Here is a 26,128-nt window from a genome sequence, read left to right on the forward strand (position 1 = left end):
ACACCTGTAAATGGCAGTAAAATGGGAGTCTTTTTAATACTATTATTAATGTTTTGTGTGATTTGAAAAAGAATCATAATTCAAGTTGAAAATTGAAAAAGCCTTACCTGATCTCCTCTTTCTGCTTAGCTCTGATGCCCCCTCTTTTCCTGATACCTGTTGCCAGAAAGAAACCGGAAAGTTTTATGTACTGTGACTTACAACTAGATTTTTGGTTTTACACATAAGATAAATTGTTTTGTAACCATAATATCAGAAGGAGTTGGCGAGATAATATTACAGTCGCATGTCCGTCTATGATACCTATGATATTCTGACTATGATACCTGTATTAACAACCACAAGTAGAGACACCTGTACACTGAAAAACAGAACAGGTCTCTGTTCATGCATTTAGAATTACTAATAAAAAAGATGGATGTGCTTTTGTGGTAACATTACAACTTACAGTCCAAATACCAATTGACTATTTTTTTATTTGTTGCCTGGCAAGCTCTCTTTTTCTGTGTTATCCTGATGTCTATATCTAAAACAAATAATAAACCCTTAATTTCCCACACTAGTTACTATAAGTACAGGTAATTTAATCTACTTGCCAAGCATGTGATGACTGGAAAATGTCATTTGGCAATAAATGTAAACAAGTGCACTAAGCCAGTCTTATAAGGCTTCTTAGATTTACCAAGAAATAAGGGCTTATACTTCCCCCCCCCCCCTTTTTTCCTTCCTTTATAACAGTAAGTATAATATCAACCATAGACTTTATTTAAGAGCTACTGGTGCCAACATGCGATCAATACCAGTTAGTGTTGGCAAAGTTAAAACTTAGAGCACTCCCTGTCAAAACATTTAGTTTTTGACAGAACTCCATTATCTGTAAGCAAACTTTGATTTGTACACTGCTAGCAATTCAACTTTGCAGTGAGTTGAGCTGACCTTAAAATGACTGAAAAATCAAATTTAATATGACTTTACTGCCTTATTTTATGTTCCCAGAAAGCTAAAGCCCTGCATAGCCTGGATCATCTTGTGCTCCAGTAGATGACCCTTCTCTCAAAAGTCCTTGCTGATTCTTATTTCTGTTTTAATTATTTTTAAATTGAAATACTACATAAACATAAGCCATATACATAAAACACTACACAACACATACATAGACCAAGGTAGATAATGGAAATGAAGGGAAAAAAAGACAAATCATTTTCAACAGTTACATTTCTTTGACCTTCATATCAACATAGTGTTGCATCTGCAAATATATAGAAATCTTGCTTTTATAATAAATATTTCTCTTTAAACATGTCAAAACTGTGCAGTTTTCCTTCTTTCATTATATTGTATAGAAATCCGAATGCACACAATAAAATCACAACTCAAGGATTTGATAATATAAATGTCTCCTCTAGTTTATGTTCTTTTATAACAGTTTTATATACCTTAAGAGTCAATTTCACCTAATATTTATATAACCTTGTTATCTGATACAATTGGCTGTATGGGAATAGGAGGTATTTTCTTTTTAGTGTTTTTCCATGTGTATTTTATGATGGGCTACATAAGTACAATAGCACTCATCTGTGCTGCAAAACAATAATCTCTAAAAGAAGTTAGTCCCAATCTCCCCATTGCAAAGTTTTGAGATGAACTGTAGGTCTTGTAGGACCTTGCCCCTCTAGCAAATAACTTTCTATAGAAGATGGGGATAAAACAGTAACCAACAGAAGCTGTCTTTATCCCTTTGTTTAATAGTATTTGATATTTGTCACACCTGCAATTATTATCAAGCTAGTATTAGGAACAGCTTAAGGTAGGCAGAATAATTCCCTCTATTGGAGTAATAGCTATTTTCAGTTGTTTTGCTAACCTCGCTCTCTTTTTCGCGGGCTTTTGTGATCGCTGTCAATCAAATGCCAACATTTCAGTGAGGAGCTAGCTGCTAGCACCTAGCCTGACAGATATTTTTATTCCACAAAAAGTTAGACATGGAGGAACTTACCTCAACTGTGAAAAGTGAGTAACTGACTCTTTCTCTTGACCCACCTATTTATTTATTAAAGTGTTTTTTCGAAACCATATTGGGTACCAACTGGAGCTGGAGCTTAGTTGTTAATTTAGCTTCCAACCTAGCTAATTCACAAATTGTTAAGTTGCATCTATTATCTGGACGCCCAATAGCTAATAACAGTTTTGTGCCTCTGGTATATTAGCTAAATGTTACTCAGGCCATGGAAGTAATAGTTATTTTTCTAAAAGATAAAGGGAACTAAACAGGCAAAGTCTGAAAATCCCAAAAGTTGTATTATTAAAACTTACTGCTGTTGGGACTATAGCAAGAAAACGTTAGCCAGCAGGCTGCCATCTACATTTGTAAGTACAAATCTACACCTGGGTAACAATTTGAAACTTTTAAAGCAGTTTTTAATGGAGAGTACATTCTCTTTATTCAATGGGTAAAAAGGGTACTTGAAGACCTTATGTGTATTTCAAACAGGGTCTTAGAATTTTTAAAGAAACTGCTTTGTTATAGACTTTTTATACATTTTGTGCAGCCTGATAATACAGATGATTAGAGGCATAAAACTGGGGTTCATGTTATCCACTAAACTGCTCGTGTTATCTTGGTCACCAGCCACAGTGAATTATCGTTATATTTTACATTATTATAACAAGCTAGCCCCCTAACTTGCTAATATGTAAATGAATACTTTTTTAAAATGGCAACTAATTAACCTAATTTGGGATGTATGACTCATACTTCATTTTAGATTATATTCTACCTTAAAAGATGAACAATCATTAATAATTGTCTTAATATTTCAGTGCTAATAGCCTAACATTAAGACACAAGAGAATATCTGAATTATTTTTGAAATGAGAAAGGACATTAATGTAGTCAAACTGGATTTTAAGACAGATTTTTAACTTAAACAAAAGAATAAGAAAGTGGGGTGCTCTCCATGTCCCACACTTTATTGTCTTGCACAAACAGTATCTGGTTTTCTTTATAGTGTAGAAAATTCGGATATTCTTATTGCATGAAAAATCAGATGTCACTTTTCACTTCAGAAGACAACATGTCCACTGTTACCCTGTTTGTGTCCTGTCAACGTCTGTTTTTGTTGACTTTTTTTTAATACACAGGTCTTACTGAGCTCCTGCTGCAAAAGCAGCTAACAGATTATGATGAAGTGATAGAGAAGCTCTTCTCTGAAGTCCCTGGACTTGAGGCTTTGCCCAAAATACCAGATCCGCAGGTAGACAAAAACATGCCAACTTGTTTAACTATACGCCACAAGTCAGTAGTGATGTAAAGTTATAGTATAACTATAAAACCCCCCAAAAAATAAAATAAAATGAAGAATTAACAAATACTTATTGAATAATTTTTTTTACACCGCTAATATTCTTGTTGCTGAATTAATCTAACCTACTACAAGTTATATGACTGTTGCAATAGTTGCATGAAGTTTAAAGACTTTAATTTAATGTAATATTGTTAATACTCATATACAAGAAGCTGGCATAATTTTTTGTTGTTGTCGTGTTTACAGCTGGAGGAGTGTGCCATCAAGCTGTGGAACTGGGGAGTTACTAAGAATGTGGGTGTCACAATAAGTACAATTCAAAAAGCCCAAGGTAAATTTGTATTTGTATTGTTCCACCCCTTATTTTTCGTATTTTGCTAGGAAAATAGGAAATATATACAGAAATGCATTTAAACATACAAATGTGCATGGAAATATATAAGACAAAAACTCAGTCTGTACTATTCTAACAAGTTTCAAAGTTAATATTTGGTATGAGCACCTTTATTGTTCAACCCATCCTAAATTTTAAAGGTTTTTGTAATTTCTTTAAGTAGTCTTCAGGAATAGTTCTCCAGGCTTGTTGAAGGAGATTCAAAGCTCTTCTTTGGAAGTTGGCTGCCTTTTTTCAGTTCTCTGTCAAGATGATCCCACTTTGATCCCATTTTGACTTTAATAATATTGAGGTCTGGACTCTGAGGAGGCCAGTCCAAGACTGATTGTGTTCCACTGTGCATTTTTCTATGCTTTATTACAGTGGTAGTATTTTGGGATCTTCTCTCCTCACATTCAAATACTCTCACTATGCTTACAGTGCGTCATGTTGCATGCAGTCTGTTGTACTGCTGTGAGCCTGAGAACCCAACAGAGGGCACCATTCGCAAGCAGATTCTGGTAAGCAGTACTGAAGGCAGCCTCTGTGAGTGCCCAATGTTTCAGGAGGACAAGGCATGTTTGTCAGTGTCTAATCTTTACAGATGGCCAGCAAAACAGGGAGAACCTGGCTGGACTGCAAAAATCCCCAGATGGCAGATAAATACTTAAGCCTTGCTGTCAAGGTGAAGAAGAAAATAACACTCATACTGATAGTCTCTTAATTCTGTGTAGGTTTTGAAGCAAACACAAATACCATGTTTTTAGAAATGACTCAGAATCTAATATCTCCAGAGCCTTGAAATCCTCTACAGCCAACTGATGTCCAGAGGCAATGGCACAGCTGACATCAGTTCATCCAAGGAGGATGTGGAGAAGGATCTACTTCGAATTCTCTCATACCAAGCAGAATCGGTGAGCTGTGGCGCATGTGATGTTCGACACCTTCGATGTGAATATTTGTTCTTGTGATATTTGGCAGCTTAGGAAGTGCCATTCTGACAGACTTGCAGTGTGAAGTGTGAGACAGCTAAAATGTGAACTGAGAAACAATGAGAGGGGTAAATTTCTGACAGCTAATAGGGAGTATTATATTGTTTGCTGACATTTAATTATAAGTTCAGATCTGTTCTCCTTTACAGGCCATAACTCAAGGCAATAACAAAGAGGCTGTGGCCTACATTCAGCGTTGTAAAGACATGTTGCTGCGACTACCAAAGGATGTAAGAAAAAAGGCCATCTGTTGCTATTATAACAACACTATATATTGATTTTTCACTTTTACACTACATATTGTTATGGGATGTGTGGGGGATGTTAACTGTGATTATACTTTCTCAATACAGACTGCGTACCTCTCCCTAATGTGCTACAACTTTGGAATAGATGCTTACAATGTGAGGAAGTATGAAGACACTGCTTTTTGGTTGAGGTAATATTCTAATGTTCATTTTCCCAAGAAAAATGTTGATAAAGGTTGCAATCGAAGAGAAATGTTTCCGTTTCAGTCAAAGCTATGATATCGGGAAAATGAATATGAAATATGGCCCTGGATCTGAAGTTTTGGTAAGACAGTACAATATAAACTTTCATACAAACATGACTGTCATTTAGAATTACAATTGTAATAAAAGTGATGTTAATTTCCCTACAATAGGCCAAGGCTTTGCGGCTCCTCGCCACTGTTTATTTGGAGTGGGACTGTGAGAAGTTTGCAGAGAAGGCGGTCAACGCTGTTAGCTTAGCAAACAAGGTAAAACATTAGGAATCATTTTTAGATTGTTATTTATATAAGCAGAGGAATCTTCAGCTTTTCAGCTAATTGTGTAATTTGACAGGAATGCGTGAGCACATATGGACTGTACTTAAAGATCAAAATACTCCTGAGATGTGAGTCATCAGACAGTGACTTCAGAGCAGGTTAGTTGATACCACAACCAGAACATATTGAGTTATTTAGACAGAATTTGATTGGTGCTGCAGTGGGTTGTTAGTCTCCAAAGTGATAAAACTGTGGGTTAGGTGTTCTCTTAGAGCTGTTCTGACTACAGTAGCAATAGATACTTATACCGAGAGCCTTGGAAAGAGTTAATATGTCTCTGTAGATGACTTCAGCAGAGTTACAAATGCACATTAAAAAGCATTTTTAAAAATTCATTTTCAGGACTTAATGAGATGCTGGAATCAGAAGTTTCTCTTGAGCTGTGCCTAAGCACAGTGAAACTATTAATCTCTGAAAAGAGGTAAAAATCTTTGTTTGTATGGTAATAATTCCCATTAGTTTTTTGTAGAAATATATAATACAGAAAGAAGCATCTTTTTTTTAAGTCTCAGGCATATTTTATCGATCTGAATATGTCTGTTATTTTTCTAGAGAAGCGCTGGCTTTTGAGTATTTGAAAAGTGTGTGTCAGCACTTTGAGACATCCCCTGACCTGGGAACTGCTCTTGTCTTGCACATTGAGCTGCTGCTGCAGAGAGGCAAAGAGCTGCTGGGCAAACAGAAGATTGAGGATGTTATCACTGGTACTTTATTTTTGCTATCAGTACTATAATAAATCTAAATTAAGACAGAAAAAAACTAAATTGCATGACAAATACTATATATTTATCACTGCGTATAGTATTAAAAAGAATGAATAATACTTTAAATGTGCTACTGTATTAGTATGATCATTTTTTTACACCCACATAGGCCACTGTACAGGCAAACAGCTGACCACACAGGCTCTTACAAGTCTCCATGTCTTGCTGTGGGATAAAGCATCCAAGTACTTTGAGGTACACATCTATTCACAATGCATTTTAGAGTCCATACAGACATGCATACTTATAAGCATGTTCACAATCTGCAGTGTTGCTTCACAACAGGCAGGTGGCCACAAAAAGGTCCACCTAACCCTTGTTAGGTATTGTTTGATGTTTCCTTATAAAACAGCATGTGTATGTTAGAAGTTTTCCTATAGTGTTAGTTCTTGTTTTCTGAATTTCCACCATAAGTAAGTAGTTTATTTAGCATAGGTTCAGTGTAGAGCTTTACTTTTCACATGGACAAAAGTTTAACTTTGTGTTTCCAGGCTGGAAGCTATTCTGAGGCTCTTCAGTGGTATAACTACTCCTTAAGTCTCTTCAAGGGAGGTCAAATGGAGCCCAACTTAGCCAAACTGCAAAGAAACAGAGCTTCCTGCTTCCTAAAACTTAAGCAACTGGAAAAGGTAAGAGAACTTGAGGCTGCTGTAGTTGGTAATTTTAAGAACACCAGTATTTATATGTCACTAGTGACAACTGAAGGTGTCCCTGGCATATTTTTTTTTACAGTTACTGCATGCAAATATGTTTTCATCTGTATTAAAAATCTTAATTTTTGTAAGGCCAAAGAAGCAATTAAGGAAGCACAGAGATGTGATCCAGACAACATTTTTACTCAGTTTAGCGTATACAAGGTGGCTGTGCAGGAGAATGAGGCAGAGAAAGGTACCTAAAAAAGATTACTTACTGGGACTGGGGCGCTTTATAAATCATACTAGTGTTGCCATAATAACAGCAATATTTTCACCATATTATTTTTGATGATGTGGCTGATTTATTTATTTTTTGCTAGCCTCAGGTGCATTGCATGCAATGGGACGTCTGTCCAAGAATCCTGTAGCCTGTGAGGACAGACTGCTGGTGTCGGAGGATGCTGCTTCCAATCTCCTGAGTCTGGCTGCTCAGATTGCTCTGGAGGTAGAATTTATCACAGGACTCATTGCTCGTTTCTGTACACCAGTCCTTCAGTTTAGGTCTGATTGAGTTATTATTACATTTCCCAGTCTTATGATGATATAGCGCCTCATCAGTGCTATTTGCAGCTTGGACAGAAACTGGCAGTTTTTGTGAGTGGGAAGTTGATGAGGGATTATGTCCTTGTCACTGAACTCATACTGGTTCCTGTGCAGAAGGGGCTGAGAAGAATAGCATCACTGAGAAGATGATCGAGCATGTTAAACCTTTCCAGGAAAATGTCAAAGCCAGCTGGGATCAAAGATAAAGCTTAAATATTTTTCAACTCTTGTTCGTGTAGACTTATACTGCAGTCCTTCCTCAATAGTTACATACTTTATACTATTATACAAAAAGAGGTGTGACTGTAACTTTCCCCAGCTATTATAATCAATAGTTTCAGTTATTAAATCAGCTTGAATTTTCTTTAGTGTACTATGTGATTCTGATGCGCATCGATAAGTATTGGTGGTGGGTGGCATTAATGGTGATGAGAAAGTTTCTAACTCTGTGACAGAATGGACAACAGGAAACCGCCATAAAAGCACTGGAGATTTTGTGTGAACACTCCAAAGATCAAGCACAGGTTCTGGTTGCTCTGAGGTATGTGAAAACTTAAGGATAACCTAAAAAAAAGAAGCAACATTTTAACCTCACTTTTATTAAAATAGTATCTAACATGAATGATATGATGTGACAGTATGTAGCCAAAAACAGATTGAGTACAGAGCCTTACACATAAGGCTGTTATTAAATAAACATACAGTTACATACACTCATCATGAGCACAAAGAACATTTTAATTTGGTACTTTAATAATTTGAAACCCCGAGTTAATATTCATGGTAACTTAAAAAAATAAAAATAAAGCTTCCACTTGTGAATAATTGCGTTTTTTTTTATTATGTGCTTGCATTCTTATTGTCTTGATTTGGATGCAGTCTTAGATACGTACACATTTGATGCTAATATCTAACTTTGCTAATGGATATCATGTTTGGTTTTTGAGATCTGAAAATAATGACTCATGTTTAAATCTCGAATTGGGTCATGATGGTACTGCGTCACACATTTAGTAGAGGTGGCTCAGAGATTGTATTTAGTCTCATAGTTTTCCACACACCTCTATGATCCACTGACCTATATTCCCTCACATTTTCACTGAAAGTATGTCTCTGTATAATACAGTTAGTAGGTGAAAGAAAGGAGGTCAACGCCAATTTCTTCATTCATCTTTTTAGGTGTTTGGTTCGGCTTGTTCTCTCCACAATAGAAAAATTGAGTGATGAAATAAGGTGAGGCGAGAAAGAGGGAAAATACCAAATGTTTTCATATTTCAAATTGATGCTGATTTAACTGAAAAAAACAACAACAGATCTACATTTCCTACATTCATTCCATGCAGTGATGTAAGTCTGGATGTCTTGCTGCCGCATCTAAAAAAGGGTAAGTGCAAATCCATGAGGGTTTAATTGCATTGTGAGTGGAAGTGTCTCAACTACAGTGTCATGTGTTGTGCGTCATAACCCTCGGATGTTTTCTTTGCCGTCACTTCAGCTCTGCAGACAATTTCACACCCCTCTCACATGACTGTCGATCAACGCACAGAGGAAGCTAACTGGTTCAGAAAGATTGGTGCTAAGATTCTTTCTCTTCTTTTCACTTCAATCTAACGTGGTGTGCTATGACTTAAAATCTTGCAGCACCTTCATTTTGTCTGTGTGCTCATGTGTGTCCTTGTTACAGCTTGGAACTTGGCTTTGCAGTGCGAGAGCAGCCCTGACAAAATGAGAGATTTCTTTGTGCTCTCTTACCAGGCAAGTGTCCTTTTTAGCTTTGTCAGGTGAATTAATCAATGTCTGCTCTATGTGGGTGTAGATCAAAAGCACCTGAACAGGAATAAACATTGCTTTATAAATAGAAACGTATCAGTTTACACTCACAATAATATGTGTTCCTTAACCTTAGCTTTAATGGAATACATACCATTACATTTGGATCTATAAAGTTTGATTTCTGCCAGCGATTTTCTCATGTCTGATTTACATACATGCCCTGATGCCTAAAAGTACCCCATATACAATTATTTTGATCTTATTTATAAGAAATTCAACTTACTAGTGGGCGATCGTGACTCAAGAATTGGGAGTTCGCCTTGTAATCGGAAGGTTGCCTGTTCGAACCCCGGCTTGGACAGTCTCGGTCGTTGTGTCTTTGGGCAAGACACTTCACCCGTTGCCTACTGGTGGTGGTCAGAGTGCCTGGTGGCGCCAGTGTCTGGCAGCCTCGCCTCTGTCAGTGCGCCCCAGGGTGGCTGTGGCTACAATGTAGCTTGCTATCACCAATGTGTGGATGACTGGTTGTATAAAGTGCTTTGGGGTCCTTAGGGACTAGACGAGCGCTATACTTACTTTGACTTTTGGTTAAACGTAGTCAGAATTTAAATACAGTATTTTAGAAATACTTTCCTACATTATATGTACAAAACTATGGACCCACCTACACATTACACTTACATGAGCTTTATGACCACTGATCCCCTCTTTGCACCTATAGCAACTTCCACGCTTCTGGGAATGTTTTTTGCAAATGTTGGAGTGTGTCTGTTGGAGTTTCTGCCCATTTAACTATGACTGATGCTGGACATCACAGTCTCCATTTTACTTCAGTCCTAAAGGTGTTTGATGATGGCAGCGAAGACCTACCACACCAAAAATTATCCAGCCACACGTTAATGGACCTGGCTTTGTTCTTTTGGGAATAGTTATGCTGGAAGAGAAAAGGGTCTTTTCCAACCTCTTCCCATAGATTTGGAAGTGCAGAATTGTCAAAAATGTCTTTGTAAGCAGAAGCATTAAGATTTCCCTTCACTACTGCTAGGAGGTCCAGGCAAACCTCAAAAAACAACCCCATAGCTTTATTGAATTCAGTGAATAAGAGGTGTAGCCTAATACTTTTGTCCATGTAGCGTATCATGTGTTAGTTCCTTTGTCATACGTGCTTAAATGTCTATTCACTGTGTCTAAATGTCTATTCTGACAGTGGCTGTGCTGTGTTCTTATTCAAACTGTAAAAACTGAGTCTTTGCTGCCTACAAACGAAATGAACTACAAAAATATAAGCCCACAGATTACGATGTTACTGGAAGATTTTTAAAAGTTCTATTTGTCTATCTGTACTTTGTGCCTACCTGTCAGTCTCAAACTCTTGAAAAAGAGAACTTGATCTCAATGACAGAGCTTTTTTAAATAAAAGAATAAATAAATATTAAGGCTACATGTGTGTTTCTACATGAACCTATAGTTCTCCCAGCTGTGCCCACCTGATCGCACTCTCCTCATGGGCCAGAGGACATGTCTGCTAATGGCTGCTGCTGCTTCTTTGGAGCTCGGCAGGAAGTCTTCTCACCCTACCCAGGTGTGCCACCCACTGCCCATCTCCTACATTTAGCACACTCTCACTCCACATGGATGGAAATTTACCAAGACCAGTGGAGAGGAGAGGTGACTAACAACATCATTGGTGCTAGCGTAGGTGTTTAATTTGAATCCCCCTGCCTTTGAAAAGGAACTAAACACTAGGTGGCGATGATTAATCCAGAATGCTTTGCATGTTTGTCTGGTTCCAGGAGTTCACTCAGACTCTGGAGCACATTCAGATCTGTTCAGAGGTGTGGAAAACCCTGAAAGCATCAGGTGCATTTAGCAGCTACACTATTCAAACTAAAAGCAATTTTTATTTGCAAAGTGTAAACTATTTAAAACACAGAAAAGGAGAGTTAAACACAGTTATATGTTATTAAAAAGCTGACATAATTTTTTAAGTCTACTTCATGAAATTGAGCTATAAAAATGTATTCTCAATTTACAGGAAGCTTTCCAATGGACCCGACAGACTCTCTACTACTGCTGTATGAGTTTGAAGCTCGTGCTAAACTGAATGATCCCATAGTTGAGGCAATACTGGAGTCTGTGTTGGAGCTTGAAAGTGTTGAACCCAAAATGTTAGAGACCATGGCAGGTTAAAAAGACCCTCTATTATTAATCATGTCTGTGCTGAAATACCTAAAGAAACACATCAGTGTTTTCAGTATTCACTCTATGCTCTAATTGTCTTTCCTTTATGTAGCCTTGGCAATGGAGCCTCCAGCCTATTTCCCTCTGCTGTGCAAGAAGGCCTTGAGGGTTGCTCTCTTTCTGCACAAGAAACAACCACAGGCTGACCTGGCGCACTGCAGGCACAACCATCACTACCTTTAGCATTTCATTAATGAGCATTTTTTTTCTTTTTAGATTTTTAATGAATAGGTTATTGACTATTTTTCTGTGTCCTCATCTTAGCAAGTGTGTTCACAGCCTTATCAAGCTGTCCCTCCCAAGTGGCGTGTCAGAGGTGGAGGCCCATGTGCTCGAGGAGGTGTGGAACTACTACGAGGAGGCCCTGTCTATCATTGCAGCCGCAGTGAGTCAGCACCAATCACACACCGACATCCCTCGGCTCCCACCTCCTGTTCCCTCCAACAGGAATGCTCCTGCTATATAATTCACCCCCTCTTTTCCACTCCATGCTTGCCTGCTGTTCTAGAAGCCTCTTTTTATCAATGGGCTATCAGCCGCACTCCAATTAGCAGATGCTTCCATTCACCACCCCTTCCTGCCAATTTGAATGTTAATGCGCTGTACAAGTTGTCACACTGCCGGTGAGCTACAGCTCTGAAAGAGACATGAAATTATTGAGACATTATGCAGCTTTAGAGGCAGCGCACATTTCCCCTTTCATATTGAGTTATTACTTGAAAGATGTGGAATTCTTTGGATCAAAGTAAATGGACAAGATTAAAGTGTTGTGAAATATGAATGAACCGTCTCCACTGAGTTTGTTTCATGCTCTGTTTTTATGACTTACAAGCATAAGTAAATGTTAATATACAAATGGACAGGATTTGATGAAAGTTTACTTGGCATTTGCTGCCTCAACCCACTGAAAATGATTTGTACAAGACAGTAACCCAGGTGGCCTTTTGAACATCTTCCTGCTCTTCTCCGTAGCCGGACGACTTCCCAGAGATGGAGACCTTGTGGTTGCTGACTCAGGCTTGGAACACTGGGATTTTGCTGTACAGCTTGGCTCAATACCCCGAAGCTGAGAAGTGGTGTGGCCTGGCCATGAGCTTTGTCCGCCACCTGGGATCTCTACAGGAGAGCTATGAGACACAGGTAGAGGACTGGTGGAGAGAAGGAAGGGGATGAAACACTGGGTTGATAGTAGCTTAAATCATCCTGCTGCTTTGTTAAATACAGATTTTTGGCAGAATTAAATCTACATGTCATTGTACAACTCCAGGGTTGCTCATCAAAATACACCAATTATAGTTTTGAAGTTAGCTCAAGGAACTTCACCAGAGGTGATCCTTTAAGTATTGCAGCTTTGTCAAGAGAAAAGTATGGCAATAAAACACAGTCTCATAAGGTTAAACTGGGACACAGCAATGAAAGTAACTGCTCCATTGTATAGAGGTATAAAAAGCTTAGTTATACAGCTGTTATTTATGTACCCACAGATGTCTGGTCTCTACAGCAAAATCCTGGACAGATTGGACAAAGCAAAGAAAAATGTCAACATGAAAGAATAGACAAACAGGTATAGGTCAGCTGTCGGGAGCCTGGTGCACGCCTGTTCTTCGGGGAAACCTACCTACGTTTATTCAGTTCAGTTTTCAACACCCTAACGTTCTCAATGTTATGAGAAACATTTACCAGAAATTCCAGTTTGGTATGTTCTTTTAAATTATTTTAACTGTGGTGTATTCTGGTAGACTAGTACATTCATTTCTGGTCTGATTCTTACCTGAACATTTGTTCTAAGCTCCTATCCATTTATACTTTTCCAACAGAAACTAAAAAAAAAATAAATTAAATAAATCTACCACTGCAGTAGTTGTTTTTAAAGCCAATCTGTATCCCAAAGTAGAATAAAAGGCACATTAAAATCATATCTGAGTCACATATTTTATTTTCAAACAAATAAACTCTTGTCAAGTCCCAAAATAAAACCCAAACAAAAGTTGCAGGACTGTGTTCCCTCATGACTAGGACAGGGAAGACCATGAGGCCGAGTGTCCTGATAGGCTGTACTACCTGCAGTGACAGGAAGGAAACTACTGTACAATCAAAGGGTTCATGTTTGCAAGCACTTACTGCACAGATGTGCTATAACATAAACATATCATCACCCAAAAGTACAAACAAGAACCCTGTCCCCCCACCCAAAAAAATAAAAGTATATATGTCGTCATTTCTCTCATCAGAACAAAGACCCTCGTCAATTATACACACACAGAGGCATTCAGGTTCCATCTTATCACAACCTCAATGGAAAAGTGTAAAATGAAATCAAGTTCTTTGGGCTTTGACATGGCTGACTGAGGTATGAATACCACACACATTGTTAACAGTCAGCTGTATTTCAACTAAACGCCAGAGTGGACCAATTCTAAACCTCTAATAATGTACTGATCAATGCTCCTGCTTCCTGTGATATTGTGTAGGTTTCTGCCTGCATCACTTTATTTTACAATATATTGTTTTGTTTTTTTAAAATCTATACACCCAGACACGTTCCACAAGAAATCACATGTAGACAGGCCCTACTTGAGGGAACTGAATTCCCAACTGACTAGTTAGTGTTCCAATAGGCATTTTAAGAGAAATACCAACAATACAGCACATTTGTATGGAAATTATATCTCAAGAGTAGCTCAAACTTTACTTACCTGACATTTGTGGTCTATAAAACATGTTTGTCCCAGTTTGATTCACACATGCATGAAGCACAGGTGAGGGGGATCTGCTGGGGGCTTATTTACATCGTACAGCTACCACACCCTTTGAAACAGTCTGCAAGCAGTTTATAAATGGCTCTGTTCCCTTCGGTAATTCCCTGAACTCTGGTTTTGACACAGGTAATGACAGCTGGTTTAGCAGTGGTGCCTGGCAGGTGGGCACACCTGTTCAGAAAATGCCTGCAGGTACAGGTGCTCTGTGGGTGGGAGAGAGCAAGGGACCCAGGGGTCTAGGTTAACACTTCTTGTTTGGGTCTGGCTCTCTGAGGAGAAAAAAGAAGTATATCCCTTTGCACTCTTCCCAAAAAAAAAAAAAAAAAAGAAAGCTGAGGAAGAAAGCAAAAGCGTTCACAGGGTCAAGGGCCACAGCACTCCTCCTTCAGACGTGCTCTCTCACATGCACACATTAACGTATAGTGCCAAGATATGCATGGAAGGATGGTGCAGGTCATTTCAATCCTGGTGACGCCACAAAGCAAACTCAAAGGTTACCAAACTGATGGCCTTGAACAAGCTCCCAGCCTTGCAGAAAAAAGACAGTACAGCCCGATTACACTGTCCACTTGGAAACAGCTTTAGCTAAGCAACAGTGCCTTTGAGTAGTTTGTTCACATTTGACAACTGTGCAATCGCCCAAACGTGGCTGTTCAGTCACGGGGAAATGGTATCTGTATGTTAAGATTCCTGAGCTGGCCAAGCTCACCCCCAGACGTGCCAAGAGCTCAACACAGTGCTTCAGCACCTGCCAACAATAGATTAAGAATTCATCGATTTATAGATGCACAAAGCGTAGGTTTTCTCAAACCCAACTTTAGTGTTTTTGGTTGGTGGACGGGGGAGGGGGATGGGGGGCAATCGAAAACAGGTTATAGTTACTCTAATATTTAGGACATCCAATACAATTATTGTCTTGTTCTACCCGTTTTAAGGCCACCATCATGGCGGCAGATACGACAGTACCGTGTGACCAATCAGAAGAGAATCCTCTGGGAAGGCAGAGAGTGTAATAGGGTGATCTGCTGCTCAACATGAGTTGGGAGGCTCTGGTTATCCAAATTGCAATCCATTGGCCAAATTCTTCTTTAATTATAAAGGAAGAGGGTTGAAATACAGGGGAGGGAAAGTGCCAACAGAGGCAATTTTTTTTCCTTCTTTTCTTAATCTATTGCACTCAAGTCAGGCCTCCTGACAGTTGGAGGTCACAAATAGGAAAGATTTTCCTCATCAATTGTGTTCAGCCTCCCTCACAGACAACAGGTAGTCACAAAACAGAATTTGTATTTGATGTAAGGCAGTTTGGTGTTTTGCAGAGAGCCCAGTTACACTTCTCTACCCCCGTCCTTTACACAGAGCAGCTAAAAACCACAAGCAAAAAAAATCCCACAAGAAAAAACAAAAAAAACAAAAACAAAAACAAAAAAGGAACTAACAGCCCTCCAAATTGACAATTCTAGTGAAGTGTAAAATGTGTAGTTTTTAATATGTAGTAAAATCTCAGTAGGATTTCATCATTTATTTTGTGATTTCATAATATAAATGTAGAGATTCACAACGCACTTCTTCTTGATCTGCCTCCCAAGATGTCTTTATCAGCTGCAGCACAGACAACTGGCAGATGACCAAACAGCAAGCTGGTTTGTGATAAATAGATCAGTTTGTAGGCTCCTCTACTAATTTCCTCAGTCATTATAAACAAGAGAGATGACTCCTTGAACAGTACCATCAGCAGGGCTCGATTTATCCAGTCTTTTTTAGAAAAAAAAGAAAAAACCCTTTATTGGTCTTCAACTTCTTGTCTTGCGTGTCTTTTATAATGTGATTTGATGAACATTTACAAAGTGTTCCAACTTGGTATGATTTGTCTCTGATCCCCTGAAACTTCTTTTTGAATCCCAACTCCTCTCCAGATTTCTGCAAAACCTTCTGATCTTCAGTCAGTCCCAGTTCACGAAAGGATGTATTCCTTTTCCCTTTTGTTTGCGGTTGTCAAATTCCTTTGGAATGGCATTTCCAGTCTTGAATGGATTTGTTGAGAAACTCATGCAGGGGTGTGCACAGTCACAGTAATGGTGATAAGACTTCTTTTTCATTTAGAGAGTAACATAATGATGACACTAAAACTTGATATGAAACATATCTGCAAAAAGGAGGTGAGGAGAGGGGCTATTTGGGCTTGGGTGGGGTCTCTGGGAGGCAGGAGGGGAGCTCTGTGCCGATGCAGAGAGGACGGCAGGAAGCTCAGAGTTTCTCTGAGGAGGGGATCCAGATGTAGGGCCCAGACTGCTCCTCAATGATTAGCTTGATTTTGTTGTAGATCTCCTCTAGTGAGTCACCCTGTACAATAGCTGAAGGCAAACACAAAGGGAGAGAGGTGTGTTATTTGGTTGCATCAGAACTAGAGTCCCCCCACCCCCCAAAAAGTAACCTAATCAAGAAATTCTTCTGTTGATCAATCAATTCAGTTGTTTTATGAAGCCAAAAAGCCAAATCATAAACAAACACACACCATCAGGTCATAAATAAAACTTAAAATTATGGATTGAGATTATTCACTGAGGTCATGGCTCAAGGGAGCTGGAGGGTCAATTTCCTATAGACTTACATACAACCACAGAATTCACTGACTTTAGACTTCAATGACAATAAATAACCAGATCACTGAGAAAAAAAAATCAAAACCTATATCCCAAATTGTAAGTACAAATATTTTTTGTTGGCAATGAGACTGACCTGTGAAATACTCCCCAAAGTCTTGCTCCAGTTTAACTGCCTTGTCAAAGACTTTATTGGCCTGCTCATATGTCTGCCTCTTATTCATCTCCCTGAAAGTGACAGTAGTTACGGTTAGTACGACGGACACAGACCAGCTGTGATCTTGATGACAGTATGTACAAAAGCTTCGACTTACATTAGGGCTTCAATGGATTTTGGTTTGATAAAGATGGCAATCGGATAAAGTTGTGCTTGCTGCAGTCGTTTTATGGCATTCCCAGAAACATCCAGAATGCAGTGTTTCCCCTGTAGGCAAGTAGAGAATACTTTAAAATACTCATAGTGGTGAAAATTTAACACTTTCTGATTTAACAGGCCACCCAATCTGGTAACCCAAGCTCACAGAGAAATGCTCGATGCCTACCCTCTCAGCCACAGTTCTGACAGACAAGATGCTTGTCCCATAGAGGTTCTCGTTGAACTGGCCCGCTTCAATAAACTTATTATCCTGGATATCCTTCTCCATTTGCTCTCTCGAGCCCACAAAGTGGTAGTCCTGGCCGTCAATCTCGTTCTCTCGCCTAGGACGAGTTGTATCTGCAGAAGTGAATGGAACAAGTTTATTTTTGTTGCTGCTATTTTGTTTAGCGTACTGTGTAGAGGTGTCGAGTGTTGTCAACTCACGTGGTACACACGAGCCAAACTTGTGGGGGAACTCAGAGATGAGGTCATCATTTATTCTGTCCTTCATTGGGCCCAAAATTATCACAGGTCTTGTGTAGTGGACTGAATCAAAAACAGAGAAGACAAGTGAGGATAAATGTAAAAATCTACAGCATGACAGATTGTGGAGAAGCGATTTCACTTACTTTCCTGTCGAATGACTGGCTCATAGGAAAGAATTGTGTCCTCCTGACCCTCTGTAACAACAAAAATTTTAAAAAAAATGAAATTTTACATCCTGTCTGAAGGAATTACATAAAGCTGCCACAGCTGATAAAACTCCAAAATGAAATATTAGGTTGCAGATATAATTTCACACGTACATTTAAGGACATCTACCGTGTTATTCATCTATGTGGGCAGAGTAAAAGAAACCAGAGAGACCATGAGAAATTAAAGGTGACTCACTCGAACTACTTTCGCTGTCACTTGTGTTGGATGTCAGGCATTCTGCAAAAGCAAGAGAGTTTCAGATCATTTTACAAAACCATAACCACAGTGGCATTCAAGTCAATTCTCTTCCTATGGGTGAAATTTAGTTTCACCTGCCTCAAAGGACAAAAAGGGGAAAAAGAAAAGCACTCTGTTTCTCAGCAACTAGGCCACATAAGAAAAAGGGGAATAACGAAAGCAGAAGTTTGGTTTGGTGCAGCAGCCATGCTCTGGCAGTATTTGGGAAGTGGTTTTAGGTGCAAGCAATAGGAAATTAAGTGCTTCCTGTGTTAACATCCCAAATGACCCACAATCCCCAGGCCAGTGTTTCCTATTGCTAGATCTGTGCCGGTGGCAGCTGATTTCATAGCATAGAAAAGACTGAAAACATACGGCGCTACACTGTAGAGAGAAGGGAGGCAGGAGCTGGTTGACTTTGGGGAATAAAGCAACACCCTGCTCTGGTGATGTATTGTAGCTCTGCGTGACCTTGTATGACAAAACATGTAGAAAAATGTTGTGAGACATTCAAAATAAGTGTAATGTTCACCCAGCCTCTCTTGGGAATGCTTTTTATTTAAAATATATATCCACACTGTGAATCTGTGTAGATGTGTGAGTGTGTTTTTTTCTGTGAGCACACAGGTTTGTGTGTGTCACTCTAAATTTTTTTCTTTTTTTGCATTCCCAGCTGGGCCTGCGGAGACAAAGCATTTTTCTCTGAGCTCAGGGGACAGCTGCTTGACACAGTACAACCACACACTTACTCAAACTCTTTGATCCATAAAAGTCATCGCTTAACCCTGGGAAGTCCTAGGTGTCCCGACAGGTGAGAGCAGAAACCAAGAGAAGAAAGCAGACAGGAAGAAGAAGAGGTTAGTGAGAGTTGGGGCAGGGAGAGAGAAAGAGAGAGAGGAGTGCTGTGTAGTGCTCGCCAGGCCCACTGACACACGGCGCTGTGGTACTCATTTCGCCTGAGCTCCACTTTGTTCATAGTAAGCCACGGCCTTTCAATTACACAAGCCCAATCCCATTAAAATGGGATTTTGACCTGTTAAGTGTAAAAGCTTCGGCCTGGTTAATGAGATTCTTCCTGTTGTGGGTCAGTGACTGACTGGGAAATTGATCAGGCCTTATATACAAGGAGTAGCATCACAGCATTAGAAGGCGTGTGTGTTAATACAGCCGAGAACACACCCAGCTGGCAGCACACACAGTTAGAACACTCCTCCGGAGCCCACAGACAGACACACCAGAGAGAACCCCACATCTCCAGCTCAGTGGTGCTGGCTTGTGGCATGTGGGGCATCTCTCTGGGACAGTGAGAAAGGGATGAGAGTGATGCCATCGCACAAACCATCCCTGGAGGTGAGCGGAAAGATGAAAGTTGAGAAACAGAATTGAAGCATGAAGGGGAAAGAGGATGAAAACAACACCCCTCCCCCACCACTACCACCGCACACCCCAATCACACAGCTGGTACTCACGTTCAGACTCCACCAACTCCTGCACAATATTCTCCTTGCTCTTGTAAAACGGGAACTTGCGTGAGAGGTTGAAGCTTTTTTTGCGCTTTACTTTGACTGGCTGCTATTTGATGTGTGGGTGAGAGAGGGGAGGAAGGGAGGGAGGGAGGGGGGTTCAATGAGAGGGTGAAAACAAAAACAGAATGGGTTTCAATGAAGGTACTTCAACACCCATGCAAAATCAAACAAAAACAAATGAAATGTAAACAAACAATTCACATTAAATAATGAAAATGAAAGGCAGGTAATGGGTGGATATGAATGGCACATCAATGTGAAGGAAACAAGCATGCGTTTACCAAATTAAACATCTTCAATAAATTTAATCCTTGTACCACAGAAAATAATACAGACCAAAATTAAAGCTGATTTATGCTTCTGCAAATTACATCTGAGAGATTGTCGTCTGACAGACGTGCAGACATTTTGCAAGTGCACATTTCTTAATATCACTGAGTGCACGAGCTGTGGAGGTTGCGGAAATCTCTTCCTCTTCGCGGAGCCTCTGGGTAATCTATATAGTAATTCGAGAGCTTTTTGTGCTTGCTTCAGTGAGCAGGTGCTGGTCCCTTTCCCACACTCAGGGGGGAAGTAGGCCATCTCCCTGGGAGCCCAGCAGCAGCTCTGAAGACAGCCGCTCTGGCACCAGGGCAGGGAGCAGCTGGCCCTCTACACTTACCCTGTTAGACTCAATCATGCCTGTCCTGGCGTGGAACTTGACTGTTTTTAACCTGGCCCGCTCCTTCTTCTCCACTCTAGGGAAAGAAAGAGAAATATATCAAGTTCAGGCCGGGCATGAATAGGAGTAATCACATTAGCCTCGTCTGGCATTCGTACACCGCTGCAAATGAAGAGGAGTGATACCTTTTCTTGCTTGGAATGACCCCAATCTGCTCACTCTCTCCGTGAGGTGTGACAAGCCTCGCCTGCCACCACTCATCATCAGAAGCGTTTATGACATGAAGGATATCCCCATAAGAGAAGCTCAGGCCTTGGCTGGGCAGACAGCTGTCCCTCGTTCGATCGTAGTCAAACAAAGCTCTGCAAAAGCAAAGCCTTTGGTTACGCTCTTTCATCTTGTATCTCTGATCAAATTACTGTACTGAGCATTCGAAGTTGGCACAAAATGACAGTTCTGACTCTGCAGCATTACATAATTGCTCTTTGTTACTTTGTCTATTACTTCACATTGCTTGCATGTGGGCTGCGATTTGACAACATTTTAAATATTTGGTATTTAGAAACGCTTTAGCTGATACACAGTACTGTGCAAAAGTTTTAGGCAGGTGAGGAAAAAATGCTGTAAACAAAGAATGGTTTCAGAAATATAAATGATTGTTTATTGGCTCCAAATGTATTCTGCAGCAGGACAACGACCCCAAACATACAGTCAAAGTCATTAAGATGATCACAACATCATCGAGTGTTTCTGGGATTACATGAAGAAACAGAAGGACGTGAGGAAGCCTACACCTACAGAAGATCTGTGCTTAGTTCTCCAAAATGTTTGGAACAACCACCAGTCGAGTTCCTTCAAAAACCGTGTGCAAGTGTACCTAGAAGAATTGACGCTGTTTTGAAAGCAAAGGGCGGTCACAGCAAATATTGATTTGATTTCGATTTCTCTTTTGTTCATTCACTGCATTTTGTTGATTGATGAAAATAAATGATTAACACTTCCATTTTTGAAAGCATTCTTTGTTTTTTCTCACCTGCCTAAAACGTTTACACAGTCCTGCAGTCAGAGATGCCACTCATATTTAGTGACAAAGCCATATACAGTCACACTTGAATCCAACTCATTTATACATTCAACAATCAATTTTTTAAAAAAATGCAACAGAAAGCAACTTCAGACATTTACTAAGGCATGCCATTTATTTTCATTTGCCGTTGCCGCATACTTTCCACTTCAATAGACCACGTTTACAGTCCAGGTGCGTCACTAGCTTGTCTGACAGGTCAAGCCACAGCTACAACTGAATCTAAAACTACCTGCTTTACAGGTTTAAACTTCCCTTGACCCATAAGCCTATATCTACAGGCTACGCCATACTCTAGTGGACAGACAGACTGAGCTCAACATGCATTTTTCTCCTCTGTTCTAAAGACTTGAGCCAGTCTGCTCCTGCCAACTGAAACTGGGAACGTCAATACATAAAGACTACTGGTGAAACTGTCATGGTGCAATATAGCTTATCTCTTTGTGTGCTTACCAGGGAATCGAAAGCACCTTCAACACAGGCTGAGGAGTGATAATCAAATTCTTTCCTTTAGCTACTTTATGGTACCTTAACACAGACAGTGAGAGCACATGTGATACTTTCAGACTAAAAGATTCCTGAGACTGGGCTGGGTGGACATGGCAGCTCCCACATTAGCCGGCAAAACTAGATAGCTTTTCCTGCATAACTGCGGGCTTAGTCACCTGCACAGGAGCAGGCTAGGCTCTACATGCCTCACAGGAATCAGTGTATATGAGAGGCATTTCTCACGATACTCCTCTGACCATAACAGGCCTCCAACGTAATAACACTTATATACCTTCTGAGACATCCCGATAAGATCCGAGCTACTTTCAGGAGTAGCTTTAATCTGATAGTTAAAAACAACTGAAGAGGCGGCTTGGCCGTCAGAACCGAAAGGGTAAAGTGAAATGAATTAATGCTTCAGCAGAAATATGGGGAAGCATTTTTGACTGCGGCGTTGCATCACACGATCCTTTCACCTTGAGCCCTGCGACTCAATGCATTTATATGAACAGAAGGTTGCCACCTGTTTCAATTCCTAAATGAGCCTCAATCCAGTTTGACAACTTGCCCAAAGTGTCATAACACAGGTCATCTCAACAAGCTCCCCTGTCAGTCGACATTAAACAAAGTCATTGTCATAGCAGGCATCAAAACAACAACAGGGAACGTCTGTTCATCTTTCTTTAGCTGGTGATGAATAGTGTGAACCCAGTAGCCTGAATTAAATGATGTCACGCGAAATGCTTAGCATAAAAAAATAATATTGTAACATGTGATCTATGACATTTATGTCGTGCTGCTACTGTCTAACAGTGTGGCCGATTTTAACAACACGTGTGTTTGGGCTTCATCTTCCCCTGCAGACGAGCTGAGGTTTGTTATGCAATAGTGAGATCTTAGAATTGCATGTTGTGAGTACAAGCATGAGTATGTGTGTGTGTGGGTGGGTGTGCCGACTTTACCTGACATATAGGGAGCGCTTCTCACTAGTGCGCAGGGAGCCTGATCCTGAGCTCATGCTGCTGTTCATCATCTGCTCCCTCAGGTCGTGGATCTTGGACTCAAAGCGACTATACTCTGCGTAGCGAGAAACAAACAAAAACTGTGTCAGCGGCGGGTTCTGGAGAATAAACTTTCCCTTTGAAGTTTTACGGTTAATGCGCTCAAAGTTAACTTGGTGCATTCGATCTTGAGTAAAAAGACCAAACGGGAGCATTGGCCTCTGCCTTCTTGTTTCACTACGGTATAATTGGAGAGCTGTGCCTCAGCCAGTGCTGCAGTGAGCTACAGTAAAGAGAGGAAAGGTTGAGCGAATCCTTAGGCTGATTAATGACCCCAGGAACTGATGGTTTATCACAGATCTGCCTCACACATCCAGTCATCTTTCATGTCAGGTGATTAATTACAGGGATTAATTAGGTTCAACACAGGCTCTTTAGTGTGGTTAAAAAAAGCGAAGGCCTCCAACAATTTCAAATGCATGACCATTTGTCATAGGTGTGTAAATCCAGTTGCTGCTCAGGAGCACAGGGATGATGTATGAATCCACCTGGACCTGCTCATTAAGAAAGCTCTCATTAGCCTGCTGTGCACAGCGAGCTCTGGGGCCGGGCTGCTGGAACGAGCAAGGCCACCGCACCATGCAGCACACTGCCAGATAAACAGAACAGCAGATGCATCCAGAAAAACAAGTAGGCTAAGGTGCTCATGTGATCACACAAAGGATGTGCTGGAGCAGTATAAAGACAGCACTGTGAACAAGCAATTTTGTCATTTAAATGTTTCCTCTACTCCAATGTTTCATGTCGCACAGCTTGCATATCCTCATGAATGTAGCTGTACGCAACTGAATCAAATTATTACTGCCATGTGATGAGATGGAATATTGCTGTAACGATGACACATCTATGCCCTAATATTAATTAACCTATGAAAGAACCAGCGGAAAAGAATCTCATCCAAATTTATTCCACATATCGAGTTGACTGGCATGCCCGCAGGGGTACCTCACAGCTTAATCATCAATAGCTGGCAACACTTCCTGTAATTTGAACAACAAGAGATCAAAGTCCATATTCTGTCAAACAAGCCTGGAAGCAGCCTTGAAAAACAAACACCTACGCCTACAAAGATGATTTAGTTAGTCCAAGCTCGCGGGAAAAATTCTGAGCAGGTGCAAAAACAAGCTTCAGGTTGCTGATCTATAACCCCCTGCCGAAACCAAAAGGATTTTCAAAGCAAACATGGATCCGGCCCAGGCCCGGTGACAGCGCTCCACCCTGATCTCTGCTCAAAGGGTTAACGATACAACAGAGTGACGCTGCAAGGTGAGGTAACCAGACACCGCCTGACTGCCTGTAACCAACAGCAACAGTGTAGCACTCCTAGAACAGGGACAGCGCACACGGAAACAGCCATTCAGACTAGTCCACTTGGCTTTCAGGCACAGGAGAGAGGAGAGAAAAGCAGCACAAGAAGCTGCAGCTTGGGGAAGGAGGGGCCGAGGGAGAAGACAAAGAGTAGCTAAATACAGAGAGACCTGCTTTACAATGCCACCAACCTGAGAACTGTACCAGCAACTCAGGGCAAGTGCACATTAGACAAAGCTAAACGATTAGCTTGATCAAATTCCTAACAGCAAAATGATTCATTTAAGTTCAGTGAGCACTGAAGAGGAGCAGAACTACAATCAGTTTTAAGCCTCTGGGGGAAGATGGGGTGGGAACTATAAGATAACTACAATTTGCTGCCACACCTTCTTGATAATGGTGACACCAGAATACATGAATTCTGCAGTAAATCGGTGTACAGCACAACCCAGTAACTGTAACTGACAGGGGAAAGAAAAACACAACTATAATCAACTTGTGCAAAAAAAACTAATTTCCGGCAATTTTGGAGTCAGGTCATATAAAACAATAAGGGAAGTTTAACCTGGTACACATTTGAAAGAGAACCTATAAGCTCCTATTTTAACCTCTAGCAGAATGATTCACGAGCCTTTAGATTGGCTGCCCCTCGCTAACAGAAGGTCTAAACAGACAGTGGGCGGGGCCTCTGTGCTCACAGCCAGAGCTGTAGGTATGAGACCATCATAACAGGAATATCTGCTTTCACTGACATAAAAGCAAAGTCATAGAAAAAAAAACATGGAATCAAGAGTTTCGATGTGTTGGCCTCTACTCCTGTTTGTTAAGAGCACTGACCATTAATATCAGCATACCTTTAATATGTAAAATAAGGAAAAGCATTATAGCTCCCCCTTTAAAGCAAACAAACAAAAAGAGCAGGCTGTGATGGTGCTGAATGAGGGTCACAAACCTTCCACAACATCACCACAGGAGAACACCACCACTGTAGTGAAACCTCAGCCCTGTATTGATCGTTAGTCCTGCCTGAAATACCAAGCACGTGGAGCTACAGTAACGCAAACAAATCTTTCATCAGCGCGGCTTGACAGTCTGGATATCAGATGAAAATCTAATACAAATGAGAACAAGCTCAAATCTCCCATAACAACAGCATTTAAGCATGTGATCACTCACAAGTAGAGATGCAAATCAAAGCAATTTATAACTGTGTGCTAGCCATGTTAATAATCAGCCCAAGAGACAGTCTACCCACATGTTTTAGGGGGGAGGGGGTTAAAATATTACCTTGATGTCATCATGTCAAGGTAATTTGAGCAGTAGAAATCAATCCGGTATTTGACTAAGGCATTAAATAAACACCTGTAAACTGTAAAAGCAACTGAGTCACAAGCTTAAAAATAAAAAAATGTCATCACTCAAAATAGCTTCTCCTGCTGTTTCTCGGACACATGCTATTTAACAAATGACCGACAAAGCATAAAAGAAAAAACAAGAGCTCTTTCATTTCCACTGGCTACATCAAACATTACCAAAGAAACAATCTAACAGGAAATACTTTCAGAAAAACAGAAACAATCCACAATTATCTGATAAGACTCTTCATTTAAGAACAGCTATATCTGTCCGGTTAAGAACAAGTCAGGTTATTGATTGGGACATTCAAGACCAGCCCAGCTCTTGCAGGGGATCAATCCAACATAAATCATTCAGTGACATCTCTGCTCACAAGCCCATCTTTAGCCCAAAATTATAAATGTTAAATCCTGGTTTCTTAAAGCGATTAATACTCATGAGGTAGCCTGTATTTTTAGGAGTGACCCACAGGGGAAAA

General features: G+C 40.3%; 2 protein-coding genes across 7 annotated transcripts in view; one reads left to right on the top strand and one right to left on the bottom strand.

Moving 5' to 3' along the window:
- The first annotated feature begins 1,820 nt into the window (after positions 1-1,820).
- tex11 (testis expressed 11) lies at positions 1,821-14,605 on the top strand. Its single transcript, XM_082506337.1, has 29 exons — positions 1,821-2,010; positions 3,142-3,254; positions 3,552-3,636; positions 4,120-4,199; positions 4,283-4,363; positions 4,473-4,592; positions 4,820-4,900; positions 5,024-5,109; positions 5,186-5,243; positions 5,335-5,430; positions 5,516-5,597; positions 5,842-5,920; positions 6,052-6,203; positions 6,373-6,458; positions 6,755-6,892; positions 7,049-7,151; positions 7,279-7,403; positions 7,957-8,042; positions 8,681-8,734; positions 8,845-8,885; positions 8,997-9,074; positions 9,186-9,256; positions 10,743-10,856; positions 11,068-11,134; positions 11,310-11,459; positions 11,568-11,676; positions 11,780-11,900; positions 12,488-12,655; positions 13,000-14,605. Exons 1-29 carry the CDS (start codon positions 1,983-1,985, stop codon positions 13,069-13,071), a joined length of 2,724 nt encoding a protein of 907 aa, XP_082362463.1. The 5' UTR covers positions 1,821-1,982; the 3' UTR covers positions 13,072-14,605.
- The window catches only part of dlg3 (discs, large homolog 3), an 81,677-nt gene continuing 68,982 nt past the window's right edge, over positions 13,434-26,128 (bottom strand). For 3 of the 6 annotated variants that reach the window (XM_082506298.1, XM_082506299.1, XM_082506297.1), the window contains 10 exons: positions 22,888-23,002; positions 20,538-20,714; positions 20,353-20,428; positions 19,635-19,737; positions 18,124-18,165; positions 17,862-17,912; positions 17,417-17,778; positions 17,189-17,298; positions 17,011-17,102; positions 13,434-16,625 (listed from right to left, as the gene is read on the bottom strand). In XM_082506298.1, the coding sequence (XP_082362424.1) occupies positions 16,519-16,625; positions 17,011-17,102; positions 17,189-17,298; positions 17,417-17,778; positions 17,862-17,912; positions 18,124-18,165; positions 19,635-19,737; positions 20,353-20,428; positions 20,538-20,714; positions 22,888-23,002 (1,235 nt within the window). In that variant the 3' untranslated portion in view covers positions 13,434-16,518. The remainder of the gene's footprint in view (positions 16,626-17,010; positions 17,103-17,188; positions 17,299-17,416; positions 17,779-17,861; positions 17,913-18,123; positions 18,166-19,634; positions 19,738-20,352; positions 20,429-20,537; positions 20,715-22,887; positions 23,003-26,128) is intronic. The other 3 variants (XM_082506301.1, XM_082506302.1, XM_082506300.1) reach the window with 2 other exon arrangements.

The sequence above is a fragment of the Aulonocara stuartgranti genome (assembly GCF_965226115.1).
Source record: "Aulonocara stuartgranti genome assembly, chromosome: 2".
NCBI lineage: Eukaryota > Metazoa > Chordata > Actinopteri > Cichliformes > Cichlidae > Aulonocara > Aulonocara stuartgranti.

What these genes read in the sequence shown, in the direction of transcription:
- tex11 (XM_082506337.1), top strand. Translation starts at nt 1,983, where the DNA reads ATGGAGGAACTTACCTCAACTGTGAAAA. An exon ending in TAACTGGTTCAGAAAGATTG is followed by an intron (nt 9,075 to 9,185) that starts GTGCTAAGATTC and finishes TCCTTGTTACAG; the next exon opens with CTTGGAACTTGGCTTTGCAG. An exon ending in AGGAGAGCTATGAGACACAG is followed by an intron (nt 12,656 to 12,999) that starts GTAGAGGACTGG and finishes ATGTACCCACAG; the next exon opens with ATGTCTGGTCTCTACAGCAA.